Source organism: Trichoderma evansii, assembly GCF_050947405.1.
Source record: "Trichoderma evansii strain SZMC 28006 chromosome Unknown GGI43scaffold_31, whole genome shotgun sequence".
NCBI lineage: Eukaryota > Fungi > Ascomycota > Sordariomycetes > Hypocreales > Hypocreaceae > Trichoderma > Trichoderma evansii.
In genome coordinates this window covers 196,837-223,422 of record NW_028145175.1, presented here as the reverse complement: position 1 = coordinate 223,422, position 26,586 = coordinate 196,837, and the positions used below count along the sequence as shown (strand labels likewise).

General features: G+C 43.3%; 9 protein-coding genes across 9 annotated transcripts; 2 read left to right on the top strand and 7 right to left on the bottom strand.

Annotated features, from left to right (window-relative positions):
• Nucleotides 1-1,416: 1,416 nt before the first annotated feature.
• Nucleotides 1,417-1,976, bottom strand: GGI43DRAFT_388357 (uncharacterized protein; the record flags this gene model as incomplete). Its single annotated transcript, XM_083204061.1, has 2 exons — nucleotides 1,417-1,638; nucleotides 1,923-1,976. 2 exons carry the CDS (start codon nucleotides 1,974-1,976, stop codon nucleotides 1,417-1,419), a joined length of 276 nt encoding a protein of 91 aa, XP_083055800.1.
• A 2,277-nt stretch (nucleotides 1,977-4,253) lies between these two features.
• Nucleotides 4,254-5,502, bottom strand: GGI43DRAFT_417639 (D-isomer specific 2-hydroxyacid dehydrogenase family protein). The gene is made up of 2 exons (XM_083207444.1): nucleotides 4,905-5,502; nucleotides 4,254-4,841 (listed from the first exon to the last, which is right to left on the bottom strand). The coding sequence occupies exons 1-2, from the start codon at nucleotides 5,416-5,418 to the stop codon at nucleotides 4,282-4,284; spliced, it is 1,074 nt and encodes a 357-aa protein (XP_083055799.1). The 5' UTR covers nucleotides 5,419-5,502; the 3' UTR covers nucleotides 4,254-4,281.
• A 488-nt stretch (nucleotides 5,503-5,990) lies between these two features.
• GGI43DRAFT_431539 (cytochrome P450) lies at nucleotides 5,991-7,771 on the top strand (the record flags this gene model as incomplete). The annotated part of the gene is made up of 5 exons (XM_083209422.1): nucleotides 5,991-6,270; nucleotides 6,321-6,356; nucleotides 6,423-6,680; nucleotides 6,733-6,974; nucleotides 7,031-7,771. 5 exons carry the CDS (start codon nucleotides 5,991-5,993, stop codon nucleotides 7,769-7,771), a joined length of 1,557 nt encoding a protein of 518 aa, XP_083055798.1.
• Nucleotides 7,772-9,162: 1,391 nt separating this feature from the next.
• Nucleotides 9,163-11,835, bottom strand: GGI43DRAFT_417638 (ATP-binding protein). The gene is made up of 3 exons (XM_083207443.1): nucleotides 10,899-11,835; nucleotides 10,207-10,813; nucleotides 9,163-10,140 (listed from the first exon to the last, which is right to left on the bottom strand). Exons 1-3 carry the CDS (start codon nucleotides 11,811-11,813, stop codon nucleotides 9,566-9,568), a joined length of 2,097 nt encoding a protein of 698 aa, XP_083055797.1. The 5' UTR covers nucleotides 11,814-11,835; the 3' UTR covers nucleotides 9,163-9,565.
• A 626-nt stretch (nucleotides 11,836-12,461) lies between these two features.
• Nucleotides 12,462-13,184, bottom strand: GGI43DRAFT_417635 (uncharacterized protein). The gene is made up of 2 exons (XM_083207442.1): nucleotides 12,995-13,184; nucleotides 12,462-12,831 (listed from the first exon to the last, which is right to left on the bottom strand). Exons 1-2 carry the CDS (start codon nucleotides 13,127-13,129, stop codon nucleotides 12,508-12,510), a joined length of 459 nt encoding a protein of 152 aa, XP_083055796.1. The 5' UTR covers nucleotides 13,130-13,184; the 3' UTR covers nucleotides 12,462-12,507.
• Nucleotides 13,185-14,082: 898 nt separating this feature from the next.
• GGI43DRAFT_431531 (Clr5 domain-containing protein) lies at nucleotides 14,083-16,601 on the top strand (the record flags this gene model as incomplete). Its single annotated transcript, XM_083209421.1, has 3 exons — nucleotides 14,083-14,935; nucleotides 15,002-15,207; nucleotides 15,283-16,601. Exons 1-3 carry the CDS (start codon nucleotides 14,319-14,321, stop codon nucleotides 16,599-16,601), a joined length of 2,142 nt encoding a protein of 713 aa, XP_083055795.1. The 5' UTR covers nucleotides 14,083-14,318.
• Nucleotides 16,602-20,234: 3,633 nt separating this feature from the next.
• Nucleotides 20,235-22,552, bottom strand: GGI43DRAFT_417627 (GIY-YIG nuclease family protein). Its single transcript, XM_083207441.1, has 3 exons — nucleotides 22,363-22,552; nucleotides 20,508-22,299; nucleotides 20,235-20,420 (listed from the first exon to the last, which is right to left on the bottom strand). Exon 2 carries the CDS (start codon nucleotides 22,230-22,232, stop codon nucleotides 20,676-20,678), a length of 1,557 nt encoding a protein of 518 aa, XP_083055794.1. The 5' UTR covers nucleotides 22,233-22,299; nucleotides 22,363-22,552; the 3' UTR covers nucleotides 20,235-20,420; nucleotides 20,508-20,675.
• Nucleotides 22,553-23,315: 763 nt separating this feature from the next.
• Nucleotides 23,316-24,367, bottom strand: GGI43DRAFT_417622 (uncharacterized protein). The gene is made up of 4 exons (XM_083207440.1): nucleotides 24,026-24,367; nucleotides 23,953-23,959; nucleotides 23,414-23,774; nucleotides 23,316-23,358 (listed from the first exon to the last, which is right to left on the bottom strand). Exons 1-3 carry the CDS (start codon nucleotides 24,158-24,160, stop codon nucleotides 23,683-23,685), a joined length of 234 nt encoding a protein of 77 aa, XP_083055793.1. The 5' UTR covers nucleotides 24,161-24,367; the 3' UTR covers nucleotides 23,316-23,358; nucleotides 23,414-23,682.
• Nucleotides 24,368-25,034: 667 nt separating this feature from the next.
• On the bottom strand, nucleotides 25,035-25,453 carry GGI43DRAFT_388351 (uncharacterized protein; the record flags this gene model as incomplete). The annotated part of the gene is made up of 2 exons (XM_083204060.1): nucleotides 25,035-25,267; nucleotides 25,351-25,453. The coding sequence occupies 2 exons, from the start codon at nucleotides 25,451-25,453 to the stop codon at nucleotides 25,035-25,037; spliced, it is 336 nt and encodes a 111-aa protein (XP_083055792.1).
• Nucleotides 25,454-26,586: the final 1,133 nt, after the last annotated feature.

The window sequence follows — 26,586 nt, the reverse complement described above, 5'->3', positions numbered from 1 at the left end:
TCACAAATGAGAAAACAGCAAGATCAACAACAGCGTCGGCGTTAATAGGACAGGTAGTGGGGAAAGGAGTCTCAGCAAATCATGAACCTTCGTAATCTAATGGGGGTTTTTAGAAGGGGGCTGACTGGACGAGAATGTCGTGGACAAGGGTCGGATACAGAGAAGATGTGATGATGGTGCTTTAGCCTTAGATATTAATAGCGAGAAGAAGGCAAATATACATTTTCAGAAAAGATAAAGGCATGAATGACTCTTTGTGTCGCTTCACGTAGTGACAGTAGCATATCAAGCTACATTTGAGATGTGAGACACATTACGGAGTAGAGCATACTTGTATCCGATGTTGTTGGCTTACATTAATAAGGCTTGTTTGATGCGCTAGTTCCTGACAGCGTATCGAGTGGATACGATACTAGGGCGTCCCGGCAGTCTCGCATGGGATTTCCCTAAGAGGCTAAAATCGGGGCTTGATCAACGTACGCGGCCCGGAACACACAAACAGCCGTCGCCCGGAGTCTTGCCCAGCTCTGCTTCCAGATGCATCCAATTACATATTACTTGAGTGGCCGAAGGTTATGCCTAGTTTTACTGGAAGAACGCAGCCGAGAATATTGGATGCCGCTCAATTGCATACCTGGTTTGGCTTGGAAGACTCTCACTGGAGACTAGCATACAAGGTACTTGTATCTAAGGCCGTTTGGTACATGTATTAATAATGCATTTCTAGAACTGACATGATTATAGATAGATGAAGATCGTACTTCTACATTTTCTGCTCTGCTCTGCAATTCATATAGTTTAGTGTATATCACAAATGAAATATAAGTCATAATTCTTAATTTAACATAATTATCATTTCAAACAAAGCTCTTCTGAACACTGATGACAGATAGATGGAAAAGAATTTACACCGACAATGGAAACAGCTCTAGATTCTAGCGCTAGCCTGCATTGAGCAATTTATCCCTGCTTAGTATACCTGTAATTGCTATTAAATTGGCTGTAACGATCAACTTGAACTAGATGTGTGGATATCTAACGGTAGCATCCGTTACCGTAAAATAATATTAAAGGGAATTATTATTCAGCGCCCCAGCCGTGGCAATGTCACGAATTTTCCGCTGCTTTAATCTACTGCTTCTACTGCTTCTATCACTTCTATCACTTCTACTGCCTCCAAGTGTATATAGGAGTTAAATATTTTTATGTGTAGACTGAATGCCTTGCTGGGCCGCAGCTGGGATGTGGAATAACGAAACCGGGGTGCTGAATAATAATTCCCTTATTAAATTATAAGTCACAAGTGTCACAGAGGATCCATGCTGCGTGTTAAATAATAATTGCCTGTATTATTACTGTCTTTAATTGTACCATAAAATTGCTCAAAATGTCCTAGAAGAGCCAGACAACGTAAATCTACTTAAGCGACCCAGTGGAAATTTGCATGAGTAACAAACTATCCAATTGCCGGCTAATAGTACCGAGCGCAACCTGGGATCCAGACACTGTCGAGGCCTTGGTTCGATAATCTAGAGGCAGCCAGAGCAGACGTTCCTTGCCGTTCATAATCCACCTACCATCAAAGCCTATACGGTATCCCTCGTAGACAACGTCTGTGAAGACACCTTGGCAAGCGTACTAGATCTTGCAATGTCCAAATTCAATATCCCAATGTTAGTGTGTATACGAGAATTTATTAGCGGATCAAAAGATACGTTGCCAATCTGCGGGCTGCCATCAAGCGTTATCAAGCATTCGCCTGAGACTATGGCCCAGATTTTAATAGTATTATAAGTTTTCCACTAACGCCTCTTCACTTGGCTTCGTTTTTCTGAATATGATGCTAAAAGCCGGTTATCCATTGACAAGGCACCGATTTTCACTCGTCCCTCGAGGCCATCGAAGGACCGTAAGCAACTCACCTTGGCTAGATCCCAGCACTTGATCTTAGAGACTCCAAAGCGGCGATCAAACATAACTGTGCTGAAGAGCTTGCAATCTGGAGAGAAGAACATCCAGCTTAAAATTGGATCCTCTTCATAAATATCCAAAGTACAAAGACATACTGTTTCTGCCATATCCCATATTTTCACCAACCGAGGGATACTTTCACCGATGGCTGTAGCAATCTTTGACCATCTGGAGAAAACACTATGTTCAGCCAGTCAACAATTTCAGGCAGAATCTAGAAGTATTCTCCTGTCACTAGTTCCCATATTTTGGCCACTTCATCTCTGACAGTAACGAGATAGCGGGCTGTTTGGGGTGAAGGCAAGTGCCCTTACCCCTCCATCGTGTTCGGCTGATATCTTTTGAACACAGTTTTCCGTATCTAGACCGGTGATCTCAATTGAATGATCATCTTTAACCCAAGCAAGCCACTGGACTTTTCCTGAAAACATTCGATTGTCAACGAATGCGTGGCAAGTATGAAAGATCTGAGAACAAATGCTCACTGAAGTGTTCTAGATCTTGATGCATCGAGACGATATGGATGCAATTGACTTCCTATCCTTGAAGAGGAGAATATGATCAACTCTTGCATCACGGGTCTCAGATTTCTGAGAAGCATGGCTTGTATCCGCATTCCAGATTTCGACTGTTTTCCCACTTAATGCGAGCACTTGGTCGTTTCGAGAGAAAGCGATTGACGTTATCTAATCACAAAAGCTATGTATTGTCTGGAGACAAGTTCCCGTAGCTATGTGCCAGATATCAACCATTCCATCAGCAGAAACAGATGCAATTCGTAATTTATCCTGTGAAAAGGCTACCGAAGTCACTTCTGTATCATAGCCTGCTAATACTTTTAAACATTGGCCGGTTTCAATACTCCAGATTTTAACCTCATTATTATGGCCGCCTGAAGCAAACAGCTGTCCGTTCGAAGAAAAGGCGGTCGATTTGTACAGCACACACTCGCTGCCTTGTAAGGTCTGAAAGCACTTCTCTGTCACTACCTCCTAGATATGAACCAAATCGGGTTCATAAGCAAGAGCAAGCTGCTGGCCATCTGCTGAAAGCAGAATAGACGTAGGGTGTAAAGTTGGATGACTAAGGATCCTGAGAAAATGGGCGGTTATATCCGCTAAATCCCAAACAAAGATATCACCGTCTTGCGAGATAGCAGCAGCTTGTTCCCCAGTTGACGATAGGACAGCTGAATATCCTTCATGGCTATAGCATTCGAATGTTTGAAGGCAGTTGTCAGTAGCTGTATCCCAGGTTTTGCTAGTACCATCCTTGGAGTATGAGATGACTCTTTGGTCGCACGCAGAAAATATAACCCACCTAACAGCGTCTTTGTGGCCTTTTAGAGTCAAGAGACATACTCCTGTCAGAGAATCCCAGATTCTTATAGTTTTATCCAGAGAAGCTGTAGCTAGTCGCTCGCTATCTGATGAGTAGACAACGCTCATTACAGGGAGTAGAGGCAGTGGAGGCAGTGGAGGCAGTAGAGGCAGTGGAGGCAGTAGAGGCAGTGGAGCTGGAATTTTGTGAAATTAATAACAGCTAGATCGCTAGATAATGAAACTAGAGTGCTGAATAATATTTCCTAAAAAAAAATTGCGATGAAACTGCACGTACTCTGTAACTAGCATTTCTCCCACGAAGCCTCCAAAATACGACCCTTAACAGAAGTTACATGGATTGTAAACATTATTGCATCATAACTTCAGAAGTTCTAGGTTGCAAGGAACAGCATAGGATGGGAATTGAAGGGGGGAATCCCCACTTTGAACGCCCACTTCTAAAAAGACACATAGCTCTGTCTGGCCGCTCTTCCAGCATATTCCAACCATGAGCCAGAACCCAGAAGAATTGGCCGGTGTCGGAAATGCCAGGCTCCAGTACCATATTTCTAATCATCCCTTCGAAGAGAAATTGCACGAAGAAAGCCCTTGAGGTTATATTACAATGAGTTGATCAACAGCTAATTGTTGACATAGTCGTAAATACTCTTTGAACAGTGACATGAACTTGTGGTGCTTTTCTAGTTGCGTTGTTCCGGCGCTAAACTTCAGCATTATCCATTTCTGGATATGCAGTAATCAGTCAATTACCATTAACTCTCGGGGCGGCGTAATGTGGAACTGCACTACTCCGTAGGGTGGACACCATTTACTTGGGCCATGTGAATCAAGGTTCGTTGCGGGAGAAGCAATATGCTGTTCTCCGAAACAATGTAATAGCAAACTAATGCTCATTTTTGAGGTGACTAACGAGTCAATGACGTTCATTCTATAAACTAACAGCTATCTAGTTTTCCCCTAGTCCTTGCTAGACAACAATGTTTGACAATTTTCCGGAACACCAATCCTCAACATTTTGTTTAAAGGTTCGCAAGTAGTTGTCTATAGTTGCGTTTGCGTACCACGCCACATGAGGAGTAATCAATAAATTCATTTCGTCCGCTTCAGCTTCGCTCAATCTGAGAATCGGGCTATCGCCTTCTTTCCAGTAATCACCTGCTCCAGAAGGCTCTTTAAGAAACACATCTGTTGCACACCCATCTATCAAGCCACCTTTCAAAGCCCTCAGTAGGGCATGCTCATCGATAATGCCCCCACGTGTAATGTTTACCACGATAGCCTTTGGACACATCATCTGAAACTCATCATCAGATATCATATTGATGGTTTCCAAATTCCGAGGCAGACATAGCACAAGCACCGATGATCGGCGTAGAACATCCGTGAACGGGATTCTACCATTCAAAATTTCTGTACCAATCGACATCGGCTCAGTGGTAGCTGGAACGGCATCCAAAGCCGCACCTTTCCGAGAAGCAATCAAGACAGTCATTCCAAGGCCGCGACATTGTTGAGCAACACGTTGACCTGTTATTCCCGACGATATTAGATATAGATATAGCTATGTTTGCACTGATGATGTGTACATACCTATTGCACCGTATCCGATAATCCCCACTACCTCCTCCTGACATGACAATGGTAAGCCGTTATCTCTAGAATGCATCATTCTTGTAACTGTTCCCTGTCTCCTCCATTCTTCTGTTCTGAACATAGTGTGATGCATCGTCAGCAGGCGGCGGCGGCATGCGAAATACATTGCCATAGCATGATTTGCAACACTATCAGTATTTGCATTGGGTACATTCAGAACCCTAATGCCTCTTTCTTTGCATCGTTGTTTATCAATGCCATCAGTTCCGGATGCAATAGCTACTACCAAACGAAGGTTTGGTGTCACAGCCGCTGAGAGCGTCGAAGAGTCAAGGGGAGTGAGTGTGACGGCGATGATAGTGGCTTCTTTCACACGATCGTGAATATGCTCATTCGACGTTGATTTTGTCTCGCAGAGTTTCAAGTCGTAGGAGTGCGGTGCTGGTAGTTTTAAAAGATCTAATGGGATAGGCACATGCCACGCATCTAGTGCGACGATTTTATGATGCATTTCACTGAGTTGTATGAATCTGATAAGAATCTTGATAGCACGGTATGATGCAAAAATAAGAAATCAGGAAATCTCTTGGCATATAAATTTTTCAGACGCTACGAAATACTCTTTATTTGATACCTTATCAGTAGAATAATCAATATGTTATCAAGTCAAACCGCGAGAATTACTTCGCCGAGTTCGGCTTGGCAAAGCGGCTTCAGTCGGCACATCCCGTGAATGGGAGAAGGATTTATTGACATTTCGATTTGAGCTTGAGCCAACAGCCGACCTCGGCCTTATTAAATCGTTGTAAGATCAAGCTCTATCTCCGAGATAAGAATAAGAGTGCAATCAGCATGAGCTACAAACGGAACTGAGCGCGTCCCGCGCATTTAGAGGTCCTCCACCACATTCCCACTAGTGACTGTTTGGGCAATTGCTGATTTCCGCATACGTTATTATACTAGTGCGAATATTTGGATACAACATGTGGAATCTAAATATTGAACAGTTGCTGGATTTGCCAGATTTTAATATATGCCATTATTTTCCGAAATTTAACAGCTTATCAAACAAATTAAAATAAAATGGCACTTATAATTCAAGCAGTATCTACAGAATGGGCTGCCATCTTCATTACATGTGCCCTTTACATCATCTTCGTAGCAACTTACAGGCTGCTATTCCATCCTTTGGCTGCATTACCTGGCCCCAAGCTCGCTGCTATCTCATCCTGGTGGCAGATTCGAAAGATCATTGTCGGGAAACCATATGAGCTCGCATTACACGACAGATATGGCCCTATCGTCAGGACTGCTCCCAATGAAGTCTTGTGTAATAGCAAAGAGCCATTTGAAGTGCTGTATAGTATGATAGACTCTGTCTGATGAATTTGAACTCAACTGACTTATATGTAGAGTCAAGTACATCTCTTGATAAGGGACCTTGGTATGGTATGTGAGCCGGAATCTTTTTACTTTCTATGCACTTACTATAACGACACTAATGACTACATGTAGATGGGACAAGACTATCAGCCAGCGTGTTAGATTTGTTTATCAAGCGTCCTCATTCAGAAGGTGTTCATCTTCTAGCTGAAACAGATATGACGCGCTACCAGCTAATAAGGAGAGGTGCTGGACCTGCGTTCACCGCTAGCAATTTGAAAAGATTTGAGCACAAAGTCGTTGAAGTTATGCAAAAGGTCTGTGAGAGGCTACATAGACTGAATGGAGAGGAAGTTGATACGAGCGAGTGGATGCATATCATTGTTCTAGGTGAGATCAACTCCAAGATGGCTGAGATAGAACTGTCATACTCACTATTTAGAATGTTTAACCAGTATATCTTGGTCTGGGTCACCAGAAAATATTCTTGAACAAGGCCATAATTATGGAGATCTCGAGCTTAACTTGACCTTCTGGCGTCGAGTAAGCGTTATGGGCCATTTGCCTACTCTGCGCGTCTTGCTAGACCTTTTCCCCATGCTAAGGAAATCCATATACTGGATTCTCGGCCTCCCTACCAGGAATTCAAGGCAAGGGGTTGGATTTCCAGCTCATATTGGCCCGGTGAGTGAGATAATTCTTGTCTGAAAGTTTGGTCATTGACACATGATATCGTCTAGACTTTATTGAGGCAGCTTTTGCATAGAAGCAACACTATTGAGAATCCTAGTTTTGAGAACGGCCGAGATCTGATTGAACAGTTGTTGGCGATCCACATCAAAAAGCCAAATTTCGGCCGGGATTACGCAAAAGGCATTGCTGGATCTTCTGCGGCCGCTGGACACGATACTACGGGCTCTAGTCTCGTATCCATCTTATGCAGGATCTGCACCAACTCTGACCTCCAAAGGCGCGTTGAGCAGGAGTGTAGAAGCGAACTGGTGCCAGTGGTATTTGAAGACAGACCGAGGACGACCACTTCCGCATGCGTGAGAGAGGCGATGCGCCTGCATCACGTCACAAATATCAGCTTATCCAGAGTGGCACCGCGAAATGGCCTTCATCTCCATGGATATTTCTTTCCTCAAGGAACAGTCCTTGGTTGTAACCCGACCACATTCGCAAGAAATACAAATCTATTTGGGCCAGACGCTCGGGAGTTTAAGCCCGACAGGTGGCTGAGCGGCGACGAGGACCACATTAAAACGATGGAAAAGTACAATCTATTATTTGGCGGCCAAAGCCGTAGCTGTCCAGGACAAAACCTTGCAAGGCTCATTATTGGCTTGGTCGTACCATGTCTGTTTAGAAACTTCGATATTCAGGTCAAAGTACCCGAAGGAGGATTTGACAATTATCCACCCCAGTTTTGGACTATGCTCAGTGGCTCCAAGATCAAATTCGTCTCTAGAGATAGCTGAAATTCACAGGCAAATGGTAGATAAAAGACGCCGGAAATGATTACATGATACAACGTTTGGAAATCTCAGTTTAGTCTTCAGACCAGCAGGAATTGTCCAAGTGGATCTTTAGCATATAACAAATAGTAGCAGCAATCTCACTATACCGGAACCTCACATTCATTTCTCGCCTTTATAAAGACAATTGGACCGTGATTAATAATGCAACAACTCATATAAGATTATAATAAAATGAAGGCAAAAAAGAGCAAAAAGAAAAAAACATACAACAGCCGGTGTTCGCCAGTGGTCACCCACCTGACTACTAATCTGCCGGTTAGTGGCTTGTCTATGGGGGAGCAGACGGGACCCCGAATTCTCCACTACCTATGGTCGTATGTATCTAGACTAAGTAGATCGGCTTATAAGTCTTTGAAACAGTTATGTATACTCTAAATTAGGTAGGTAGTTTAATGTGAAACCTCATTTAATTGTATTATAACCCAGCAAGCTCTCTCTAATCTATTCTCAAGTTTTAACTTCAAATCTCAAGAACATCGTTTCAAAGCGCTGCATAGTTTTTATTGCCATCATCTTCTCAGGAATCTCTGCTATTGGTGAATTTCCGTTGCATATAGTACTACCCACTGTCTAGGCGCATGTATGGCCGAACCGCACCTGAAAGCAACGATCTGGGCGTGGCAAGCATCAATTGATTTGACAGATATAACGACGTCGGCCATCATACCTTCACTGGCTAATAGCACCCCGGGTTTCATAATCTCAGCAGCCTGTTATTATCCGACTTCACCCAGGTACCTGTATTATGAACTTGTCACCCTTACTAATACCTTTTAACTATCGAGGCATACGCGTCATAATAATGCAGAACGGAACCGATGAATGACTACGAGCCCTGCTCGTTGATAAATGAAGCTTCTACAGCGTGTAAGTGAAGCTTATCCTCGCTGTTCATAGCTGGCTCTGTAGTGATAAGGACAAAGCCAGGTTCAGGTTAAGAGCGAGCAGACGAGTTACAGAAGCAGTTTCAGAGCAGTAATTTCGAATACTTTTGGCTAATTAGAAATATTTCATTGTAACGTAATAGAATTAACCTCCCCCCTTTACCCTGATCGTAACCTCGTTCCAGGCTGACTTTGGTTGTGATTCGATTGTCACGAGCCATCAGATCTTGGGCACGTCAAGCTCATCCGCCCCACGCTTTGCTCTCGAAACTTTCAATTCTCCAGTTTTATCTCTCGAAACTTTCAATTCCCCAGTTTTATCTCTCGAAATTCTAGAGTCTCCAATTTTTTCTCTCGAAATTCTAGAGTCTCCAATTTTTTCTCTCGAAATTCTAGAGTCTCCAATTTTTTCTCTCGAAATTCTAGAGTCTCCAATTTTTTCTCTCGAAATTCTAGAGTCTCCAATTTTATCTCTCGAAATTCTAGAGTTCCCACTTTATTTCTCGAAATTCTAGAGTCCCCCTGTTATAACTCGAAATTCTTGGATTCCTACATTATCTCTTGAAGGTTGATCCTTTGAGACGCTAATGCAGTGTTCCAATAGTGAAAAGCGGCTGGTAGCCGTGCCGCGTGAGGGCTACATGGGCGTGTCCAAGAATGGGAGATATCGAATGACTCAGAGAGCGACTGTACTTTTGTTATTGTAAATGGCTATTTTCTCGGGACAGCGCTGGAAATAGAAGACGTTTCGTTTAACTGCATTGTAGAGCTTAATGGGAGCCTAAATTCTCCACTACCTATGGTTGGATGTACCGGTATCTGACGCTAATTTATTTATATAGCTACAAGGCTAAAAGGATAGGTGATTATTCATCGATGGGGGTGAAAGCGGGGGTACAGGCGTAAATGTGCTACGAAAGTATGGTTGAGGTGTAGTCGATATCAGGAGCCCATCTGCTGGTGGTCCAAGCCAAGGAAGTTGCTGATGGCGTTTGGCAGGGTGTTCTTGATGGCCATCCGAGTCGTTGGCAGTTCGTTTCCTCTTGACACATTCTGTTCTATTTTGAGAATCCTCCTCGAGATGCTTCAACTGTTGAAGGACAGTTGAGATATGGTGAGGCTTGATAAATGAATTCTCATGCAATGCCAGAGAGTATGCTAGCTGCACTGTGTTCTTTATCTGTCGACCATTCAACTTCTCGTCAGCAATCCGATCCAGCGTTCCATTGCTCCTCAGAGCCTCCGCGCTTTCTGCGGAAGAACGGAATAGAAAGAGATTCCATAAGCTTTGACGACTAGTTCGAGATGGTTTCGGGTAGTGAATTGCGAGGTGGATGCGCGATCTGATGGCTCCATCGAAGACGCTAATACGATTGGCTGTAAGAAATAGGATGCCTTTGTAGTTCTCCAGCGCACGAAAAAAGACTGTTGGCATCGTTAACTTGGCTCTCATACGAGGCTGACCCACAAGATTGATATGATTGCGCTAACCTGATATAATACCGTTGTGCTCGAGATCAGAGCCCTTGCGCTGGGTGAGAAAGAGGTCAGCGTCGTCCAAGAGGGCCACGGCGTTCCACTTCTTAGAAAAACGAAGAGCAGCCCTCAGTCCCTTTTCCACTGATTCTGCTGTCGTCCCGAGACTTGAGGCATCCAGACGCAATAGTGGTCTACGGGTGTTGTCCGCCACACTCTCCACCGTCAATGTTTTGCCTGTGCCCGCCTCGCCATACAAGAGAATAACTAAACCCTTGCCTTTGTCTCGATTGATGTCAGCGGTCTTCAGCTTCTCATGGCCGTGGATATGTACTAGAGATTGGATTCGTTGCTTCTGCTGGGCATCCAAGATGAGTGAATCAAAGGCAGTTTCATTAAATACAACCTCATCAATCAGGTCGACTCTGAAGTAGCCCCACTTCTTATTATGTGGCGAGTATCCGGCCACCTTACTGTTACATATAACATATTCTTCATCGCTCATATGTCGATGCTCGCCAAGTTTCGGGTCGAAGGACTTTCTATGGGCAGGAATGAACGCCTGTTCTGTCGGTCGTGTTTGGGAAAAGGCTTTAGGGTCAATGATAATGCGACCGTTGACCTAAGCGGGCACTCAAGTTAGACATAATCCTCTGAAAGGGCGAAGTAGAGTGGCGAAGAGCCTAAAGAGCCGTTAAAGCACATACCGTTGTTGGTCTGCCCGTTGTTGACCAGCCTGAGAAAGAACCTCCGTTCTCAGCTAAGGGGAGACTATTGTTATCATCTAGCAACTCAGCTACACCGCTATACCGGCGGTAGTGAGAGCTGTAGAGGCCACAGAATTTCTTGCCTCGATTCAGTAATTGCGTATGGATACGTGCTGCTTCTGGGTGGTATTTTAATGGGAATACTGGCAGTTCGTGAAGCTGGCGGATACCATTAAACTGATCAATCATGAAGTCGACTTGATGCTCTCCGAACTTTTTTCCATCTGAAACAATACAGAGCGCTTTGATAGACCAAGCGAATGAAAAAGTTGACAGAAAACCTTCTTTATATTCCATGGAAATCAGCCGATAGATCCGTTCGTCTTCGTGGCCTTTGGCTGACACATAGATAAGATCACCGGGTCGAAAGGCCATCCAAAGGCACTGATGATCCAAAGACTCAGTACCCCTATCTACGATCATATTGTCACGATATAAAGAGATTTGAGTGGCAAACTCTTTACACATGTATTTCATGAGAAATATGACGTGCTTCACGGCGGTTTCGTCTTGGAGGTTGGCGCAGTACGCCCGAAGCTCATCGCGATAATGGAATAGGCATCGAGGCTGACCTATGATGACTATATGTTTGAGATCTGTTTTAATGTTTCTATAGGCGGGAATAACGGCCTTGAGCGCTGCCTTGATGTATGGAGATCTGATCACCAACTCTTTGTGTCCAGGCGACTGATCTTCGTTACAATGGTTGGTCAGAGTGAGCGCAGCGGAGGACGAGCGTCTGTTTTCGGACGTGAGATTTTTCATAGATCCCGCTTCTAATATTACCTTGTCGCCTTCGGAATTGTACATGGAGTTGAATTGCTTAAGCTCCAAGTCGATACCGGCCCCCTCCATCGCAATGGAGCTTAGAGAAAACCCTTTGTCAACAAAAAAATCCAGATCCAGAGAATCCAAATCACTATTTAGATCTCCGGAAGGATTTAGGAAAATTTCAAATTCATCCATGTTATAACGATTGGTAACAAGTAAATCTCGGATCGTGGTTACGACTGTAACAAGTTCAAATAATAAAGCTTCTTTTGGAATATATAATGAAGAACATGGACAAGGAATGGTGTCTGAACAATAGGGCTGACCAAGCTTGCGGGAGAATCTGGTTTAAATACTTATTCCTAGGACAAATTGGAAGTATAGTAAAACTCTTACATAGAGTACATGTACTTAAGGGGTTGTCACATTTACAGGGTCGATAAGTAACAACGGTGGTACGAAATGACAGGCACATTTGTGACGTTAGTATTGACAGGGCTGTGGAGTGCATTTATCGTTTTGTAGTGGGACTACTAACGTAAATCAGTATTAGTATCATTAACGCTAGTACTAGCATTGCGACACACCACGTGTGTTGTTTAATATAATGGAAGGGCTACAAGATATTTGTGGGCCTACAATCACGATTGGGTCGCGGACCAGCCAAACTTTCAAAATAGTTTGCAGATTGGTTATTTCCTCCCTGATACTACTTCAAACGGATGCTGTTATCGCAACAGAGCTAGAACAACAACACCGTGGTCCAGCTAGCGTAGACTCAAAGCTCAGTCTCCTTGTTCCCCTCAGACTTGGCTGCATTGCCCACACATGTATTCCCAAGACTGGATGTACCATTGCAGGGATTAACAGCCAAAGTCGTGCCATTCGCATGGTGCAGGTGAGGTGCGTTTGCCAATGGCAACAGATTAAACGGTTCATCTTTCTTTGACTCTTTCAGCCATCTATTGAGAGTAAAGGAGTTCTCCTTCTGCAGCCCGTCAGTACCGTTATTAACAAGAGGTTCAATACAGCTAGATTGGCCTCTTTCTGTACCCAATCTTTGCGTTTGCCCAAGTTTCGGGTCCCCGTGGTCCAACGCCTTCTGTGTAACACCGGGTTAGCTCTAAATTTCCTTGAAGACCAACAGCCTGGATGTGTGCCGGAGAACTCTCAACGATTATATATATTGGTGTGCAGATCGTCTGTACTCAATACAAGATTTGCGTTATTCCAGATTTTCGGGTCTAGAGCTTGAAATTACTTACTGGAGAAGCCATACTGTTAAATGATATAGAGAATGAGCTTATATTGCCGACAATACGAATGAGACGAATACCTCGATGCAGAGAGCAAGTACCGACTCCTTTGCATCTAATGATGGAGGTATGTTCTATTTTCATGACTTGCAATGAGGATGCTTTGTGGAATTTATATTGATCAAAATCTTGAAAACTGAGAACATCTTTTATCTGTGAAACTTCTTGGGCGATTTTAGAACTTTTTGCAGGGCCACTAGTCCACGTCTTGCGATTCCCCTGAAAACCACCTGTCCTCTGCCCGTTGACCTGTTAGATGGATCTTTTGGTAGGAGTACCAAGTACCAGGCATGGTGTTGCAGATACTACCAAATTAGGCCTAAAGGCAAGAATGGATTACATAGCTATGCACACACCTCCCTACTTTTTTGTCTCCCCTTGACTGGAAAGGCTTATGGGTGGTGGGTCTAAGCTGTGCTAGGATCGTGCCGTGAAGGGGGAGGGGTGCAGCGTACAACTTGAAAGTACATACGCACATTAGGAATAAGAACTTACTGTCATAAAAGTAATAATAGATTGCAAAATGAAAACGCACATCCAAATAGAAACACGAACCTACAAGCCATGTACCAGTTATTCCTAGTAGTAGAAATAATAGAAACGGTAGAGACAGTAGAAACGGTAGATACAGTAGAAATAATAGAGGCAGTAGAAATAGTAAAGATAGTAGAGGCAGTAGAGGCAGTAGAGGCAGTAGAGGCAGTAAAATGACTGTGTGCATAATAATAGAGCTGTGTCCCTATTTTTTTTTCCCACTTGCCAGTCCTTTTTAGCACTTTTCCAGTCTAATTGTAGGCCTATCAATTACATCCTTACTGTAGTATTTCTCTGCCGTGTGTGGATACCCGCATGGTACCTGGCACCTTAATGCGTGCATGCATCTACATAAGGCGTCCAATACCCCCTGCAGGAAGGGTGGCCGCGCCAGGTTTGCCCCAGCTCAGGCCTACAAAGAATGGAGTATTTGTAAAAGAAAAGTATGCTGCCAACTGATTTTTTATGTCTCTTTAAGCTCTCGAATTTTAGTATACTCCCCAGCCACGTGCCGCAGCCTGGCCCCTTGTAACAGATTGATTCCTAGCAGCTGACTTGACTAACTCCCCACGGAGCTGAAGCTCGTTTGGTCTATCCACTCATGCCTTTACCTTTGCTACAAGATAATATCCAAAGGTTTTACGACAACTACAGAAAACTTTCATCCCGCGCCGTTATCAAAGACTTATATTCTACTAAACACAAAGCCCAAATACATTACGGCACTATTTGAAGCACCATGGCGCCACAAAGCTCTGAGCGTAGCCAGCAAGATGAGTTCTGTGCCCCTTGGCCGCAACACGCCCAGCTGCAGCTGGACTCTGGTGATGCTTTCAGCATTTTCTCCAGGTCCGTAGCAGATTCATATGCAGATACCGTATCCAGAGGATCAAATACGGCCATATCAGGATCTCACCATCAAAACCCACCAACTACCATTCGCTACCAGCACTTAAACCCAGCTAATTTAACGGGCTCGGAGTCTTTACCCACAGATACTGCAACTTATCCATTGCCTCCGCCCTTCAATTCATCAAACGAAGTCGAGATGCCTGACTTCCCAAATACACAAAACGATTTGTTTGGGCCTTCCATCAACCCTGGGCTATCATCCGCGACCACTGCCATGGTCGCAGAGAGACCGAACGATCCGTCTTGGGTTGCTCCGCCAGTCTTATATACCCCCCTGATACCTACAACTCAACGCAAATCCCGTGCGAGGAAGCGTACAAGGAAGCCAGCTCCTGAAGAATGGAAAAGACACAAAAAAACTATTGAACACCTATACATCAAACAGAATCTTTCTCTCACGGGGACTATTACGGAAATGAGGGAAACGCATCAATTCTATGCAACGTAAGCGTCACATTGCTACCCTCAATATACTAGAAAAATTGCAAAGGGTCAGTCTGACAGGTCCAGAGAGAAAATGTATAAAGACATGTTTAAGCAGTGGAAGTGGTCCAAGAATTTGCCAAGGGGCATGGCTATTAGCATGCTCAATAAGGCTAGACGGAGGCAGCCAAAGCAGTCCATCTTTGAATGGGGTAACCGAACGTGGACTGTTGATCGGATCAAGAAAACACATGGCAAATCCATTAATCAGAAGGATCTTGATGGCTTGGAGGGTGAGTTGTCCCTGTGTTCTCCCACAGATAAGTGAAAAATGTATTTCGGAATCACAACTTAACACCACATGCAAGATTATCCCACGCCTCAAGATTTGATCTGCAAAACTCCAAGAGGAACTGAGGCTGTTCAGAATCTGAGCGCTTCAGAGAAAGCTCAAGAACAAGAAAGTAGCTATGAACTGGCTAATACAACCGCTAAGATCGCTGCTAAAAGTGTGGGCGGGCCGATTGACGATGGGCCGTTCCGCCTAAGCTCCAACCAGTCCTCTATTGCAGATCTGAGCTCTTTGGTCAAAACAGCTTTGGAGGTTGATAAAGATGATAATGAAGAAGAAGCAGAATGGAGGCTTAGGGATGCGTTATCCTGTAGTAGCCGTCTGCTGTCGCCCACCGATGTGAAGACGAATGAAATCGGCTATCAACTTGCTTCTTTCTATGCCGCTAAGAAACGCTTCTCTAACGCCGATGACATTCTCAATTGGATGACCAATAGACACCTTGAACACATTGGCGGAGGTAATTCTCAGACCATAGTACATGTGTTCCACGTCATTTCTCTTCTTCGCCGTTGGGAAAGAAACGAAGAAGCCAATCTGCTTATCTATCGTCTACTAGAAAGCCTGCAAAATCCAGAGAAGCGTCCTGTTATATCACAAATTTCTACCGGGCTTGAAATTGTTTCATACGAGATGATGGGGGAGTTACTAGCTCCGGGTGATGAGGGCAAGCTCACTATTCTCCTAAACGTCCTCGAAGGTCTAGCCCGCTTTGATCAAAATCACGGATTTCTCCGACATGTTATGCCTCAGATAATAGAGAAATGCGACGAATTCCAAGAAACAGAGAGCAATCTGGCCATTCACTCCAGATGTATCCTAGCAAAGATTCTGGCAGACGGCACGCAATACGAGAGAGCCAGAAGTATCCTGAGAAGTACCGGGCGCCCCTTGAAGCACAAAGTGGATTCTAAGTCTATGATGGACTACCCGACGCTCATTTTGGTTCAACGCGTAGCTATCACATTCTTGGAAGCAAATGACCCAGAGATGTGCGATAGAATAATAAAGCGGGTGGTAGCGATATTTGACACAGGCTTAGCTGCCAAGAAAGACAGTGCTCACTATCTAGTGTTAATTGACTTTCTAATCTCTACATCATTGGAGATCCAGAAGAGATGCGAGTGGGAACGAATCCGTCCTTGGATTGAGCAAGCTCTTTCTCTATCTTATTTTCTATACGGCCGACATCACTCCCGAACGAAGTGGATAGAAAAAATGCTTGAAACTCAGAACGTTGGGCAGTTGTTTTCGGTGGAAACTGTGCGCGCTTTCCATCAAGACCTTGGCACTCTAAAAACATCAAATTTGTCGCAGATGTTGCTTGATTGTTAAATAACGGCAAAAGGGTTCTTACACCGTAGTCACCGTGTATCTGACTTCAATTGCCATCTTGTGATACAGCCAAGAATGAGAAATTTAGCCTATTCTGATGTTGCACTTTGCCTCATATTTGAGATTGGCTCCATTTGTGATTGACCATACTCTTCTTACTTTGCTTGGTTGTTAGATCGATATCGGAGATGCATGTTTGGAATGGGGCTGGTTGATCTGTGGCAAGGTTGCCCGTTCATATATCTTTATTACTGGAGCTGGCATGGTTTGCTCCTGTATGCTCAATATTAAATAGTTAGAAAATTCTTACGGCAAAAAAAAGGATTTATTATTCAGTATCCCGGTTTTCTTATCTGGCACCCCAGCTATTGCTAATGCCATGAAATTATAGCTACTTAATCTTCCTCTATTACCTCTACTGCTTCCACTGCTTCCACTGCCTCAAGTATCATTTAGTAGTTGAATGTTTTTATATACTTGCCGACTGTCTCGTTAAGCTACAGTCGGGATGCTGGAGAATGAAATTGGGGTGCTGAATAATATTTTCCCAAACAAGAACTGCCTACCTTGCCAGAGAGCGATAGGCGCTGGGACTACAAATCGAGTACCACACTCTAGTGTTTTGACTGTTATATATTTACATGCATACGAGGGATATACACACGAGTCTTTCGCCCGAGGACATGTAAACATAATCTAATGAGGTTTACGTTGTTTTTCGAATTTTGAGAGGATACAAACCGTAACCTGGGTCATACGTCTACCACTCAGGGTATATCACGCGCGGTACAATACGATAAAATGTGACAGTAACTCTCGCACACCAAAATAAGACACAAATTAAAGTTAGCGAAGCTGCATATTGCGAATGTCAAGCTCGCGACCAGATATATACATCCTCGTCTTACAACACAAAATTCATGATTTGGATACTTGCAAACTAGCCCTGCATTCCCTTAATTGGTGTGAGAAAACTTGCATCGCTCCATATAAGATTATCGCTATAGGGCATTTTCATAAAGTTACCCATCGCCAATGGAGCCGTTTTGTCGTGTCGAGTTAACCAGATATACGTGCAGCAGTTACCACTCCGTAATCGATTTGATTTGGAATAACGCCTTGTCTTCCGACACCCAGTCGGCATCTGCGATTTCCAGTATCCCAGACTGCCAGGGTACATGTAAACCCTCTTTCGTCATGACATCGTCTCACGCACTCCCGGGCGCTTGTCAAAACGGTTATTGTAGTATAGATAGTAGGATCACGGTATGCTAAAGTAGAGCAAGGAGGATCAGTATGAATACTCCGTACAACATATTCCGTACAACAGGCAGAAGGTTATAGATCAGACGCCGTACTCACTCCAGTAACAATAAACATGATACGTCGAATTACCCGGGTAGTCAACAATGGATTGAAATCTATTAAATCCTGATGCTGCCCTAGCGCCTGGCAAAGTACAGTTAGCCACCCCTCACTGGATTGTCGTTAAATAGTTACAATAGTCTGCTAGTGGCGGTATCCCAGTTGGCCTGGCCTGACAGGCTGTCAAACTTTGCTGGCACTGAGTTAACTCTCCAGTAGAGACCGCCGAACTTTGCTGGCATTGGTTTAACTGCGCAGCAAAGGCTGTCGAGTTTTGTTGGCATTGATCTAATTGCGCAGCAGAAAGCGCAAGCTGTGATTATAACTGTGTATTCTTCTGTCGGCATGCTCCCAATGCGTCATTGAGATCAATAACCCTCATCTAAATTGAACTCTGAAGTTGCACCTCCAAGTTGCCACCACTAAGATAGCATAAATTTAAAGTAGAAACCCACAAACTGCCAGTACACCCAGCTCTGTCCTTGCAGTGCTCCGCACAACCCTCAGGGGTTGAGGCTAAGAGGGGCAATCCATTATTTGGCCCTAGAGTATCGCAACGATACTCGACATAATATCCTGGAATAATCTCGTAGGCTTGGCCATCGGCCTGGTTAGGACAAATCCTGCTATAGTTGGCAGTTTGCGCAACAGCAAGAGTAAGAAAAGAAGAAGCCAAAGGTATGCAATAAAAGTTTCATTGTCAGTAGCTGGCTTAGAATTCAGTAGTGAAAATCTAGTTGATGGAGTAGATGAAAGGAGCTCCTGAATAAATGGTATACCTAGGCCCCTTTATATATTGTTGTCACGTTCAATGATAGACTAATATCTATAAGATTTTACAGCTATGATCATGGAGGCAACGTCAGTAAGGGCGGTCAAGACATAATGTATTGGTGAGTTGTCCGACGTGACCATTTGCATCAGGGTCTTACCAAGTCAGCGCGCCACTATGGAGCCAAGGTGACAGTAGGAGCTCGTCTCAACGAAATGCAGAAATCGACGGGTGATGTTCATCTTCGGACCACAAACGGCGATTGATGCTCGCTTTACGTACTCTCTTAGTTCTCACATATCGCAGGAATGCCTAGAATTTGCGCATAAAAGCTAAAGCACTTCTCCAAATACGTCGTTACGAGAGTAATTGTCAGCCAGAGTGACACTGCAGATACTATGAAGCTTATCAGAGTAGGGGGGTATGTCTCATTTCCCTTATATTATAAATATCCCAAGAAGTCAGCCCATCATATAGCTCGCATTATAGAATATAATCCGGTACTATAACATATTCACAACGCAGTTATAGATATGAATGAGATACAATAACTAATATCAACCCAACGACTGATGCTGAGCGGCTTTCATACCCTGTTAATAATGTTATGAAAATCCTTGGCCAGTTAACATTTTCTCGGAATATGTCTCACTATCCTATGTGGAGCGGTTAACATTTTCTCTCCATACGTCTCACTCTCTTAAGTAGAGCTACATAAGTAGTCCAGATCATCCGAATCCTGAGTCTCGGAAAGTAATTCTGCCGGTGGCTATAAAGCAAGGAGGAAACAAACTAAGCCAATTTAACCAAGCAGACCCAAGATCAGAAGCTAGTAGAGAGATTCCCGTATCTTCACCGACAATTATAAGACATACTATGTTTATTTTCCAGAGAAAATGAAGCGCAAGAGTCAGTGTCAGCATCCCAGGTACATATGTATGATATAAACTGGATGATTCTCCATACATTATGACTCGATGAAATTTTTTAATGTAGTAGCGGTTGCAACTTATGTTATATATGGCAGCTGTTTGTGTATAAATATGATCTAAGTATACATTTTAGCTTAACATATGAAATGGTGCTTCTATACACCTCATTCAGATGAAAGGTATCTCTTTTGGATAAATTTAGGTTTAAGTAAACTACATAGATCTCATGTCTTTCCCATAGCTAAGCGTTCCTTATATTCTCAATACCGCAAATGAGCAAGCAACTATGCTCAATAAGCTGCATCTGAATAGACCCAGTTTACCCAATTTATCAAATATGGATGTCTGCTGCAAGATAAATTCACCACGCATGTACACCCCAAACGAAGAAGTGCTGGCAAGCCATTAAACTGTCAAGTACTTAATAACTAAATTGCGGCTTGCATCGTGATTGTGGCTGGGGTCAGGAAGATGATTTGTCTTTTCTGATACTCTGGACGTGCCTCTACTATCTTCTATTCAGTAATTCAAGACCAGCTATAGTTGGTATTAATCATTACACACATTTCGCACTGAGAGTGGCGCGCCAGCCAGATTCGATTCCAAAGAGAGTAGCCGAAAACAAAGCTTACGCATAAGAGGGAGAAACTTCGTATAACTTTTGATAATTAAATGAATAGTATCGATGTTTTATCAGGCACAGCGTAGCGTGTAGACTCAAGGGGAAGGGAAAATATCAAACACGTTATCCTAGAAGTAGAGTCAGAGCATTAGCATATTTCTTTATTTTATATTTAGCTGAATCAGATATTGGACAGTGAATGGAGAAACAAATACAGCGAGTAATTACCACGTAGTCAAGTTTAACAGCAGACCAGAAAATTTCATCGACCTAGCTCTTAGTATCAAGCTATCCGCTTTGGCGTTACACCTGGGCACATTGAAGCTAAAATACAAATGATCACTTCCTAGACTATGCTTCCCCGTTCATCGCAGTATTCTAGTTTAAGCTTTCCGAATTTCCTGGACTTTGACTTTTGTGCCCCTTTGTTTCTGGCCTTTATAATCAAAGGCAGCAGGCTCAGAATAGCCAGAATCTCCATCCTCCCGTTCAAGACTTTTTCTCGATAATTTTCTGCGTATAATCTTTTGCTCGGTGACAAATATGTAATTACCATCAGGCGTGGTCTCTCTCGATCGCCTCTCAATTATTTCTTCTGTTTCAAGCAAATACAGCTCTCCCTTACTATCAATTGCTCCAGCTGGTGAACTTTCCCGCAGATTAGAACTCTGATAAGGTGTTGTATCAGGGCTTTTGCTGATAAAGATCCTCGGCGTCGCTCTGTCAGAAGAGACAGGCGAGACTCTTGATTTGCTTGTTTTTCGCACAGCAGCTGTCGCTGTAGCCTCGGGTATTGTACCAGAAGCATTATCCGATTTTTTGACTTTGTCCATAAGAACCTCCATTTTAGACATCGAAAATGGAAGCAATAACTTATGTATATCGTCTGCTTCGGGGGTTAGTATATACTTCCCCTGAGATAACGCATATGCAGGCATCCTCAGCCATCGCTCGGCCAGCATAACAGCATCTAGCGCCTGCTTTTTCGATACTAGGAACCATTCCTTGTGAGTTTTGTTGCAGCGACTACATTTAATAAGTAGCCTTTTGTGGTCTAGGATTGCATGAGCAATTCTTTCAGCCTGTAAAGCACCAATGATCGTTTGGCTTTGAGTTGAATGAATGAGCATCGTCTCATTTTTGTAGCAGCCTTGTTTTAATCTCTGGTTTGCAGAAGCTCTTGACCATCCAATCTTGAATAGACCAGAAATTTCTGTATGCTCAAGGACATAGAGAAGGCCCGCATCCATGCTCTTCTTACCAAGACATTTTTCTATCGTTTGGTATATTTTTATGCCGTCGTGCTTCTTGTCTTTTTCAGGGAACTCAACATCACCTAGCCTCTTAAATCTTTGTCTTTCTGCTTCGACTTCGACTTCGTCGAAATCGCTCTCTATTGTTTGTACTGGGGTATCTTGAGCAGCAGTAGCAATTGCCAAGCCTTGTATTTTCCCTGCGATGTATGAATCCAATGCAGACTCGTCATATTCCAAGGTGTCTGAAGCAAAGCTATGTGAGCCCATGCTGCTGGTATCAGAGATGGATTCGAAGGAATCATTGTATCCTGTCGCGCCCCCCAACGGAGTCACCGGTCGAGGGCTTGAGATGGCTGCTTTCCGCTGTATTTTCCATCTGCTAAGTGCCTTGATAGCATTTTTGCGATGATATCTTGGGCAGTGTGTACAAGAGATGAATTTCTCCATCTTATCAAAGAAGTCATTGGTACCGACACATTTTTTCATAGCTTGGAGCTGAGACAAGAGGCTGTCGATTTGATTCTGGTCTTCTTGAGCTAGGCGGATTCTGCAGCGGCCTGTGTTATCTTTATTAAATGCTCGACATGTTTTAATATCAGGGTCATTAGGGTTTGGAAAAAAGTCGACATCTTCCAATATTTTAGCAAGTTCTTTAATAACTGGTGAATCAATCATGGCTGCCATATTGAAGCAGGATTAGCTCTTAACTGTGATTCTAGCCCATTTCTACTAACGAGATGATTGGGAGGGGCTATCACTGTTAATATACGTATAAGAGAGGCTGGGGGCTGTTCGCGTACATAAGGAAACGTACCATATGTTGGCTGCTAATATGCATGTTGGCTGTTAGCTTCTCTTTAGTCCCCGCACCGTGTTCGCGAGTGTCCTGCAATGAAAGATTGATATACGGCTGATGATAGGTTGAATCCGTCTCGGTATGTAGCAGATCCGTTTAACTAATCAAAAAAGGCAGCTCATATCGAGAAACGAAATACGGGATAAACTGTTTTTAGGATCGCAGCAAAACGGGATCTCCGTGTTGATTGCGACGGCCTGCCCGTTATTGGCTGCTCAGTATCACCCAACAAATACCATTTCATCATCACGCCAAGTATTTTATGATTCGCTAGTTATTTTTAGGTATTTCAGCGAGTGCCTATTGTCTATGATACAGTATTCTTGCGTCAATTTCCAATAGCCGCTTTATAAGAATGCATCTCTCAATGGAATGAGATGCTTGGACAAATTGAAGACATGGACCCTACTAGCAAAAGACTATCTTCTGTCTTCGGGTTTGTATTGCAATTATGCAAAAAATTTACATAAGCATACAGAGAGTCTCGTCCAGTAAATCCGACGATCCCAAACTCATACTAGTACGAATAAGTACCTACTCGCTGTAAGAGCAGGTCGACAATCATGCCAGTGTATTCCTTCTCGCCACAGCTGCCCTGGTAATTAATTTCTGGGAACGTTGATCGCATGCATCTTTAAACACATTCTATGAGGCATTTTCCGTTATTTCAATCTAAGTGGTAGCTAGAATTGTGACCAAGGACACCGGTGCCAAGGGAGTGGCCACCACTATGTTTAACATGCACATGAACACATGCACGCCACTTCTATACATCGCGCATCAGACATTCTCCTCCGACACCAAAACTGACGCTGGACTGGCTTCTTCCTTACCTCAATAATAGACTTGGTGAAATCCCAAATACGTTACGGCTCGCACCCGCTGCAGCACGCTAAGGGTCAAAACGGCCATCAATGATACCCTACTCAAAGCTGTTGGTTCACCCCTGTTCAGGTATGCAGCACCTGACCAAGTATAAATTATAAGGGGGATATTTAATGAAATCTAGACATTAAAAGGCATAGCTTATACGCAGAGAGTCAGAATCAGAATCCTTCAAGGCTGCCTGCAGTCCTAGCTAACTTTGTTCAGCAAGTTCGAAAGTCCCGCCGTCTCTAGTTCTCGCCCGGTTCCTTATCTTTTCTGAGTGTTCGATGCTCTCTGCCTTGTGCGGTGATTCTGATTCCATGAATTTCTGCAAACTAGCTTATTTTGTTCATTAATGATACTCGCACGTGATTGCAGCGTGTTGATCGTACGACTTACTGCCTCTGTAAATCAAGAGTATGTGTAGGTTTGCCGAAAAAATGTGTATAAATTCGCCGAATCATATCTATGCTCGTTCAAATATTGATGGCACTCTTTGAGTAGTAAGTGTTATCACGTTAAGTGTTTTTCTCAAGAAGCCAATGTCTACTTCTCTCATTAATAACCATTTACTACAAATGCAAACATCGCGACACTCGCTGCCCGTGGCAATCAAATTGTCTCTTTGGCTTAGTATACGAGAGAAAGAGAACGATAGTCAGCTAATGTAAAATCCTCTAGGAATCATGTAGGTACCTTTCCCCTGCAGCAGATACGTACCTTGCTACAGCCTGACTGATCACTATCTCCAAAGCATAGGGAGGTAGCAACAATATGTACGCCTGAGGGGTAACTTGACCTTTTTGGCGGCGGTGAATGCATTGGTGGCTGCGTAATAGCATGAACTGTGTATCAAAAGCAAAATACGAATAAGTGGATGTCCATTCATTAGCTTTGTAATAATCTTCTTTTGCAGCTCTTACTTTCTGCCTCCCATTGGGTGACCTACGAGAGAGATTTGGTACACATTTGGAGAAGACTCCACTATTATCTCTTCCACACACACAACTTTAATAGTCGTGTCGCACATCAACGCAGTGCTTTCAAAACAAAGAAAATAAGATATCACAAAGTTGCAAAAAAAGCAAAAATAAAAACATACAACAGCCGGTGTTCGCCAGTGGTCACCCACCTGACTACTAATCTGCCGGTTAGTGGCTTGCCTATGGGGGAGCAGACGGGACCCCGAATTCTCCACTACCTATGGTCGTATGTGCTAGGAATGGTGTTTAGTTTCTTTATATAGACAACTACTCTCTACGCCAAACATACCAAAGACCTCCTTGCTAGATTTATGAAAATATTTTGGCTTCTGAGCCCTCGTAAAATACACTAATCATCATGAAGTCTTGCTTCTTGTAACTAACATGCTCAGCCTATACTTTACTATAGTAGCCGTTCTATTTACCTGCCAAGATCCTTGTTGCTATTTATCGGAAGTCTGGGGTTCCTGCTTAAATGGTTGGAGAAATTGAGTATATAATATTATGGAAGCTGAGACGTTAGGAATCTCAACTGTAACCAAACAATTTTATTGGACTAGAGAATTTGTAAAAATGCTAAGAAAAGAAGAGAAGTTCTCTTTTTAAGGCCCTCTTTACTATTATCCTTCCTACTATTAATATATGTTCAATACCCTTCGTTAAAAATTGTATAACTAGTCATATATCTCGCTTCCTTCATTGAAATATCTTCTCCGTGCATAAGCTCCTATAGGTATTTGAAAAATATCTTGAAATATCTACCCATTATGCACAAGACATTTAAGAGCAGATGTAGGTGCGGTGCACATCGCAATTGAGGTTGGCCACGGCATCGTGGCAGTTGCTGTTGAAAGAACCATCCGAATTGTCCAGCCACAGAGGGCCACCGCAGCCTTGCAGCGTGTAGCTGTATCCATTGTCGAGCGGGTTGGCAAGGGGGACGTTACACGGGTTCTCGTCTATGTCATTGATTCTGTCCCAGCGGCAAGGGTCATCGCCATCAACCCACATGACTAGTAAATACGAAACGTCAGTTTTTGAAGGCAAATTGAAGATATATATTAGTGGTAGAGTTGGATAAAAAGATGGAGCATACCGTTAAAGCCCGCAGCGGTTCCAATCGCGATGGCGGCCTCAGCACGCATCACAGACATGGCCATGGCCAGGACAGTAGGGATAAAGTCTCGTGAGAAGAGCATTTTGAACTTTATGCGTAGTTGATTAACAGATGGGTTTCTTGGTGTTGTTATGAATGATGGTGCCTTCTACAATATTCCAAGTTTTAACAGAGAGTTGAAGCTACCTCTTTATACTCTGTCTTTTCTATCAATATCCTGCAAGTCTTGCGGTGTCCAGAGAGGCTCCGGCAAGGCCGCCATCCCCTGAGCCTTATGGGCTGCCGTATAGAGTAACCATAATACTAGGCTATGTTTATTGACTTATAAAAGAAAGGAAGGTATCGTGTGTTTGCTTGCTCCGATTTCAGTAGGTAGGTAGCTGACTGTTCAAATCTCAACCGTCAGCTCAGCAGAATGATACTCTGCAACATTTAGTAGACAAATTAGGGAAATTTGATTGCTTACTTGTGCTTACTTAGAGTTAACCTTCAAGTATACCCGGTTAGACTGGGTGGGGGTCTTTTTGATCTGACCCTTTTCAGAAGGGTCATCTTCTAAACATAGGCATAAAAAAAAGCCTGAGGCTGAAACATAGTATATTATCCCCTTTTCCAATTTCATAGAAAAAAAAACTACATTAGAGCTATTAGAAAATAGTTCCCAGAATGTCTTCCCGTGCATCTATAAAGAATTCTGTTATAACCATTTAGTTACGGCACAAGTGGTAAAAGGAGATATAGTAAGAGAATTATATGTAGCAGTATAAATATTAGCAGCATTTGAAAGGACAACAATATTATAACTTACAGAATACAATCGCAGTGTTGTGTGCCTATGGCCATCAGATTCCCTATTTTTTTGCTCCCCACTTGACCATCCCTTTCAGGTCCGGGTCCGGACGATCGCTTCCGGTAGATGCGAGGTGGCAAAACCCGCTGGATAAGAATCGTTTATATTCGGGAATTTTTTCGGTTTTTATTTTAATTAATTTGCAGCGCATCTTGTATAGATTGATAATCGACATAAAGAACAGCTACGGGCCTTGATTATCGAATGGCTGACCAAAATCTGAGAAGAGGGATCGTTGCGTGCGACTCTAGCAGGGCGCCGAGTTATCACCCTCATGTACTTGAAATAATTATAAGCAGACCAAGCGAAACTCGAGGAGGGCTGGTTCTAAACATACCAAAGCCTCCTGATACCATAAATATCCT

Coding starts and splice junctions, on each gene's coding strand:
- GGI43DRAFT_417639 (XM_083207444.1), bottom strand. CDS start 5,418: ATGCATCATAAAATCGTCGCACTAGATGCGTGGCATGTGCCTATCCCA. Junction 4,842..4,904: donor TATCGGATACGGTGCAATAG/GTATGTACACAT, acceptor CGGGAATAACAG/GTCAACGTGTTGCTCAACAA.
- GGI43DRAFT_417638 (XM_083207443.1), bottom strand. CDS start 11,813: ATGGAGGGGGCCGGTATCGACTTGGAGCTTAAGCAATTCAACTCCATG. Junction 10,814..10,898: donor CAACGGGCAGACCAACAACG/GTATGTGCTTTA, acceptor GTGCCCGCTTAG/GTCAACGGTCGCATTATCAT. Junction 10,141..10,206: donor GCACAACGGTATTATATCAG/GTTAGCGCAATC, acceptor CGATGCCAACAG/TCTTTTTTCGTGCGCTGGAG.
- GGI43DRAFT_417635 (XM_083207442.1), bottom strand. CDS start 13,129: ATGAAAATAGAACATACCTCCATCATTAGATGCAAAGGAGTCGGTACT. Junction 12,832..12,994: donor TTAACAGTATGGCTTCTCCA/GTAAGTAATTTC, acceptor GGTGTTACACAG/AAGGCGTTGGACCACGGGGA.
- GGI43DRAFT_417627 (XM_083207441.1), bottom strand. CDS start 22,232: ATGGCAGCCATGATTGATTCACCAGTTATTAAAGAACTTGCTAAAATA.
- GGI43DRAFT_417622 (XM_083207440.1), bottom strand. CDS start 24,160: ATGAATGGACATCCACTTATTCGTATTTTGCTTTTGATACACAGTTCA.